General features: G+C 48.0%; 1 protein-coding gene across 1 annotated transcript in view; it reads left to right on the top strand.

Moving 5' to 3' along the window:
- The first annotated feature begins 2,868 nt into the window (after positions 1–2,868).
- The window catches only part of LOC115389784 (protein sidekick-1-like), a 180,238-nt gene continuing 176,171 nt past the window's right edge, over positions 2,869–6,935 (top strand). Inside the window, exon 1 of the mRNA XM_030093361.1 lies at positions 2,869–2,982. Within this exon, the coding sequence (XP_029949221.1) occupies positions 2,871–2,982 (112 nt within the window). The 5' untranslated portion in view covers positions 2,869–2,870. The remainder of the gene's footprint in view (positions 2,983–6,935) is intronic.

Genomic DNA, 6,935 nt, shown 5'->3' with positions numbered 1-6,935 from the left:
CAAATACACACACACACACACACACACACACATACACACACACAACTGCAGCCTGACAGCTGTCAATCTCCGAGCGTCCGCTGTCCATGGTGCTGAAAACTGGCTAAATCTGTACCATCTTTGATACAGCTTAAATATAAAATGAACACAGCTGGTCTAAAATTACACAATCTATTCAAATAGATATATACATGGCTATCTATATCTTTTGGAATTCACGTATGTTAAAAAAAATACACTCAGCTTCCTCTTAGAGTTGAGAGCAACACAAGGCACATTCAAATAGGCAGGTGGTTAAGGCCACAGCATTCTGATAAAGATAATATTTTTGAAGGTTTCACTGACTCACCAATGGCTCCAATGTTAGGTTTTGGGTAGTAGGCCTACCGCTAGCGGCTAGCATAGTGTTTAGCATACTGTTGAACTTCCCTCCAAAGAGTTCAGATCAAGTGCAAAAGAAAAAACTCGTTCATGTCGCACAGCCAATCAGCGCTGGTTTACAACTCTGATGCATTCATGGACAGTCCTAATGTAAGAATTGGCAAATTGGAGCCCACACTCATATGCCTGTACCTTCTGGCACACACTGCACATTTTATTATAATAATTTATTTACAAGAAAATGTGAACACATCACATGAAACGGGGCCCTATGACCTTGTGGGCCCTGGGTCGACCGCCCCCTTGCCCCGACTCTGGCTCTGCTACAGATCGAACCTTTAATTGTTTGTATACTCAGTGGCTCTTTTATACTTTCAGTGTGAAGGTTACAATAAATCGAAGACAGGATTAGAACAGAGGTGACATATACATTTTATTTCAGGTGACACATACAGCTCAATTTATAGTGTCATAATAACGTAAAATTCAAAGCTATTTTTTGGGGCACAGACATTCTCAAAGTCTGTTTTTTTCAAATCTGAACAATCGTACCAAAAAAATCAGTAATCTTACGACAAAACAAATTTTAATGATGCAAAAATAGAGTCAAATGTTGAAAACACAGCTGTGCTACATTTTGCAGGCTTTACCAAACATATTTTTACAAACTCACTGAAGTCATCTTTTGCCATATCTCAACTTGCGGCTGGATTTTAGCCTCTTGAGGGCCTGTTTGAGGCCAAGGGCCTTATTTTTGACATCCCTGGATTAGACATTTATTTCTGATGGTTGAAGTTTTTGCTTTGGTTACTGAGAATTCGTGGTGGTCCATAGCGGAGGAGCAGCGTGTGTGTATGTGTGTGTGTGTGTGGCGTTGGTGGGGGGGGGGGGGGGGGGGGGGGGGGGGGGGGGGGACCATGCTGATAGTGCCGGTATTGTGTCCCGCCCCCCGGATCCACATTGACCAATAGGAGGAACGGTAGCGCAGGCTCAGCCAATCAGCGCCGACGGATGATAGTGAATGGAAGTTTGGTTTTTGAGTTTGGGATAGACAGAGGGAGAAATCAACGGAGGGAGTCTGTGAGCGTCGCCTGCAATCGTTGAAAAAAAGTTCCAAAAAAAAAAAAAAAGAAAAAGAAACGCTTGATAATAAATACAGACCGCTGAAGATTGCCAACGCGGGAGCAACTGGACTTGAGCCTAATCCCGAGCCCTCTCTCTCCCCCAAGTCGGTGTGGAGGAGAGCGGGGTGGCAGGTGTTCAGTGAGGGAGCCGCAGCGGATCAGTCCGCTCCCCGGAGCCTCAACAGGGTGCCGAGCGCGGAGAAACCGGACTAGGCGTCGAGAAGTGAAGGCAGAAGAAACTCCCGCAGGAGCCTGCTCGTTTGAAGTGGAGGTTTTCCTCCAGAGGCGGACTGGTTTTTGTGGGGACGGCGGACGGACCAGCGAGAGGCTCAGGCGAGTGTCGCAGTAGCGGCTCTCCGCCACTTCACACCGGCTACTTTGTTATTTTTTTTTTTCCCTCCTCAGAAGCTCGAACCAAGTACACCTCGGAAAGGTAGAAAACTCCCGTTCGTTGAAGGAAGAAAAAAAAAAACTTGCTCTATGTTAGTGCTAACCTGTTGTGTCATTTTTTCCGCGTGTAATCCGAGCTGCCGGCGCCTCACCAGCGTCTCCGGTATCCGAGGAAAGAGTCCCCATCCGGGGGAGAGCGGAGAGGCTTCCCCCCCGCCGCCGCTCGGTCCACTCTCACACTGGATGTCTGAAGTTGCGCTCAGTTAACAGACTCCGCCACCACATCGGAAAATCCCTCCATGCGCCTTTTTATTCGCCACCCGGTTTGTTTACAGACCAAATCCAGGGATACTCAAACAATCAATTAGTGGATTGATTTTTAGAGCAGGCGCGGATGGATAGTTTGCGCGTTTTATCGTTTCTCTGTTAATGCGACCACTAAATGACCCGCGGGACAAATCCCCGGTGAAGACATCAACGCGGCTGTGGGATTTGGGGTCGATTGCGGAGAATAAGCCGATAAGACTTTAAAACACACTCAAATATATTAATTTTGCGCTGGGATCAATGCTGATGAGAATGAAGTATCATCACAGGTCGCAGGGACAAGCGGACTCCGGAGCCACAGATCACGGTTCAGTCACACCGTGAAGCCTCGCCACTGAAGGGGGGAAAGTCCGCTCCGGCTTCACCTTCCACTGCCTGCTGAGGTTTTTTTTTTTTTTTTTTGGACGCCTGGAAGTGAAATCTTGGAGCTTTCCGTCTCATTTGGGGGAGCAAAGCGCGGAGGAGCGGCTCTGATCTCATTACCTCCTGCTCGGAGCGCAGGGCAGAGCGCACCGCAAGCGGACAGTGTTCGTGCCACTGCTCCCTTCTCCCTGCAGGATGCAACCCGGAATTAGCCGCAAGGGATCCCCGGAGCGAGTGGACAGACCCGCAGGAGGGAGCCGGCAGAGGAGGAGGATGAGGATGATGATGATGATGATGATGATGATGGAGAGCGGGGCGACACGCAGTGGGAGCCGCGGTCTGCCTCTCTTTTTCCTGCTGCTTCTCAGCAGCTGCTGCCACATGTTGCACTGCCAAGGTGAGAGCTGAACTCCGAGAAGCCCTGTAAACATGTAATTAGTGGATATTAGGTTCATTCAATAGCAGGTGGTATTTGAAGTACACTTAATAACAACCTCACGTGTCTTTCCTCCTTAATCTGTGGCTTTACCTGATGTGTGGCTGTGAAGAAATGCTCTTTTTTGACCCATCAGTATTGTTTTGAGTTCTTTTTGGTTGTGATACAGACAGGAGAGTTGGCAGCATTGCCAGGTGCTTGTGTAAACGGTTATTATGATCTATAGATTAGAGGATTAAGGTATTGAGGATGTATTTTGTATGTTTGGAGGGGGTGAGTGTTACAGTTTCCAGGCACAGATAATCCCCCTCTTAGTCTGTGACCTGCTTAACTACATCTCTTGATTTGGCACAAAAGCACACAAACACATATCCACATACAGCCACATGCTGAGTGTATTAATTTAAGTTGTGTCCTATTAGTGCAGTGTTGACCCTGTTGCTGCAGGCAGTAGCTCAGATTAGTACATGCTGCTCGTCTTTCGCCGTGCCTAATGCGTGAAGCAATTCTTGAATATGGTAACAGGGAAGAAGATGGGATATTGATCCCTAGACATAGCTGGGAACTGCCAACAGTAGAGTGATGCTTTTTTTTTTTCTTTTTTGTGTGAAGACTGTGATGGAGTGGTTTCAGTCAGCTGGGACAGGGTCCAGCACCTTCAGGTGGACAAAGTCATATGGAAGATGGAGAAAAAGTGTGATGCTTGTTCTTTGTTGGTCGCATGTCTGGGTGCCTCTTGGGAGCATGTTCAGAGTGGCAAAACAAAAGCACAGAAAAGGTCAGAGCGGTGTTGACACACACTTTCTCTGGGTCACAGATGGCGTGGTGGGCCAATGTAAGGCTGAGACATTGGGGGTTTTGTGCAGCAGGAGGAGGAGGAGGGGTCTGTGGAATGCTTGTGTGTGTGTGCGTGTGAAAGAGAAGTGTTTGGAGGGGGGTGTGCGTGCGCTATTTGTGAACACACGGAGAATATGTGTGCGGTTTAAGTGCAGGAAAGTGCCTGTGTGAAGTGTGAAAAGCGGAGTGCGAGGGAGAGGAGGAATGAGGAGAGTGAGAAAGTGGAGAGCACGGCCGGGAGGAGAAGGAGGCGGTGTAAGGAGGAGCACCGGAGGGAGAAAGGGAAAGGGGTGAGAGGGAAAATGTAGGAGGAGGGGGGGATTGGTAGAGGGAATGCGGCGCACCGTACTTGTCACTCACAGAGCTGTGCCTGCAGTTCAATCGATGATGACGGTATGACAACACCTCTGTGTGTGTCAAAAGTTGCTCTCCTCTCTTTTCTTTTCCCAGTCGTCACACTCTCCATCTGCCTCCCTCCCTCCCTCCTCTCTCTTTCCTCATGTGGTTGCAGAGTCAGCTCCTTCGGCCCTCCCATTAATGTCAAGGTCTCACCAGCAGCACCCAAGATACCCCCCCAAATGTTTTCCCATCCTCTTACCCACCAGCCCCTGCCAGCTGTCCTGCCTGAAGGGGGGGAGTGGGGGAGGGCGGGTCGAGGGGTGAATTTGAAATTAATGAAACAAACTCGGGACAGAGTGGGCTCTTGTGGGGAATAGAGGAAGGGGAGACGAGGGGGAGGGGGGTATTGATTCGATAAGCTGTGCCAGGCGGTCAATCGAAGGCTGTAGATTTTCCAGGTTCCGACTCTTCCATCCCCAGCATTTATTAGGACGTTTTATTTTAGGAGAAAAAGGATGAAATTCATGAGCCAAGGTTGATCCTCCTGATCTCTCCCTGTCCCTGTCTCTCACCCTCCGCCACGTCCCTCTCTGTCCCTCTCCCTCCCTCCCCTCGCTCACTCCGCCTCTTCTGGTTGTCTCTCAGTCAATCGATGCCCACACCCCTCCTCATAAATGCGAAGGTTTATATGAGCCAACTCTCGTCTCCGGGAGCACATTTAAATAAGCTCATCGATCTTTCATTTTAGAGTTTAAGTGACGGCAGCATTTTACTGTCTCCCCCCCTCCTCTGCCTTCCCCTCCTTCCCCCCACCTCTCATTTGCTCACCTCTCCTCACTGGCTTCTTTATTCATAACTTATCCCCTCACCACCAACGCCAAGGTACCCCCCCTCCCCTGCTCCCTCCCTCTCGGTGAGTGGGTCCTGCCCCAGAGCTGTTTGATTCACATTTTCAGCATGGCCTCAGATGGAGCATCTTCCGACAATTTATATTCCGAGTGAAGTCAGGGATGTGTCACATTCGGTGTGTTTCAAAATGTCAGTCATATCCAGGGTCAGTGTGCTTGTGTCTCTGTGTTGCAGTCCTAAGACAGAAATCTTGCAAGGTGTTACTGTTTTTTTTTTTTTTTTTTTTTTATAATCATGATTTAGTTTTGACCACCCTGCGTTTTGGCAAGTGCCTTTATAAAAACCCGTACCCCATCGGACCGTGTAGTACTTTTAATACCTTTGAAACATGACAGTGTCTAAAGAAAGGAGGGGTTCGCGTAGCAACAGTTTCACGGATCATTAGCTTTATGATACGTAGAGAATGATTTTTGTCCCACTTGCTAATGTGCGTAATGATAATGGTCTATAAGTAGCCAAAGTTTAATGAAAAATTCTGCTGGTTGTCATTAATGCTAACCTTGCCCAAGGTAACTGCATGAAAATGTGGCTTGAGCGTCCCAGCTGTGCCTCGCTGGTATGAAATTGAAATTGCGGGTCACAGTCTTCAGGACTCTCAGAAGAGTTGCATTTCTTACCATGAATTTCAAAGATGCCTCCTTCCCCAGAAAGGCCAAGAAAAGGCTTCTGTGTAATGCTGCTGACCCACTTATCGGATCTATCAGTGTGTGATTGGGTCTGATTTGACGCGTACCATTGGCTCAGCTTAGCCGGAGCTCCATGCTGATTGGACCGCCGGGCTCTGCTCAAGTGAATTGAGGTCAAGTTTGAATGTCTAGATGTTGGCCTGTGGGCTGGGAAAGTTCTGAGTGTGATGTCAAAAACCAAATCAGATCGAGCAGGGTTGCACATGCACCCGGGTACATACTCCCGCAATCACACACACTCGAGCCCTTCCTCCTCATCAGTGTCAAACCGCTTAGGCGGACTTGGAACTTTGTGTAACCCTGTTCTAATGAGGAGGGAGCCAATTAGAAGATTAATTAAAGTGATTATGATTGTCCATGCTGCATAACCTTATCAAGACCACCTCTTTGATGCTCCAACAAATGTAATTCTTTCAGTCATTAGCGTCCTCTCTGAGTGGTGTCGCTTTCCTACGGCACTCTTCGCTTGCAGCATTTAACAAACACACTAGAAGAGTTGATGTAATTTTTATCAGAGGCTGTTTGTCACTTGAAGTGTTAACAGCACGCTCCATTTCTTCAGCATGCAATTGGCACACTTTGATGTATTTTGAACTGTAGTGCTAGTTACAAAATAGTTATGCACATGTTCTTTCTTTGCCCACAGACAAGTGTTTAATCCCAAATTTGAATTCTGCAGGCCTCAGGAGAGACTTAGGAGTCTGATGGATTGTGAATATGTGCATGCGTATTAGTGAGCCAAACAGTGGAGGAGAAGAGTGTGTGTGTGTGTGTGTGTGTGTGTGTGTGTGTGTGTGTGTGTGTGTGGGCTCTTGATAGATGTCAGGTTAGTCAGGTCTAAGAGGAAGTGAGGTCCCTGGTCGACTCCCTTATTTCCTGTCTGTCAGTAGGAACAAATCACTGCCACCTGACACTTTGCACACTGTGTATGTCTGTGTGTGTGTGTGTGTGTGTTTGTTCGTCTAGCTGTCTCTGCGTGCGTACTTGGTATGGGCAGCAGGTTTTGGTCCTGACAGGACTGCAGACCACATACAGTATGTATTGCCGGTAGGTGTGTGTCAGACTGACGCTAACGCTCCGTCTGCCCAAAGTGTTTTCTTTTCACGGCAGACAAAGTGGCAGCTATATGGAAGGAGTCAGTGT

Source organism: Salarias fasciatus, chromosome 6 (assembly GCF_902148845.1).
Source record: "Salarias fasciatus chromosome 6, fSalaFa1.1, whole genome shotgun sequence".
Classification (NCBI taxonomy): domain Eukaryota; kingdom Metazoa; phylum Chordata; class Actinopteri; order Blenniiformes; family Blenniidae; genus Salarias; species Salarias fasciatus.
This window is presented reverse-complemented; position numbering and strand designations above follow the sequence as displayed.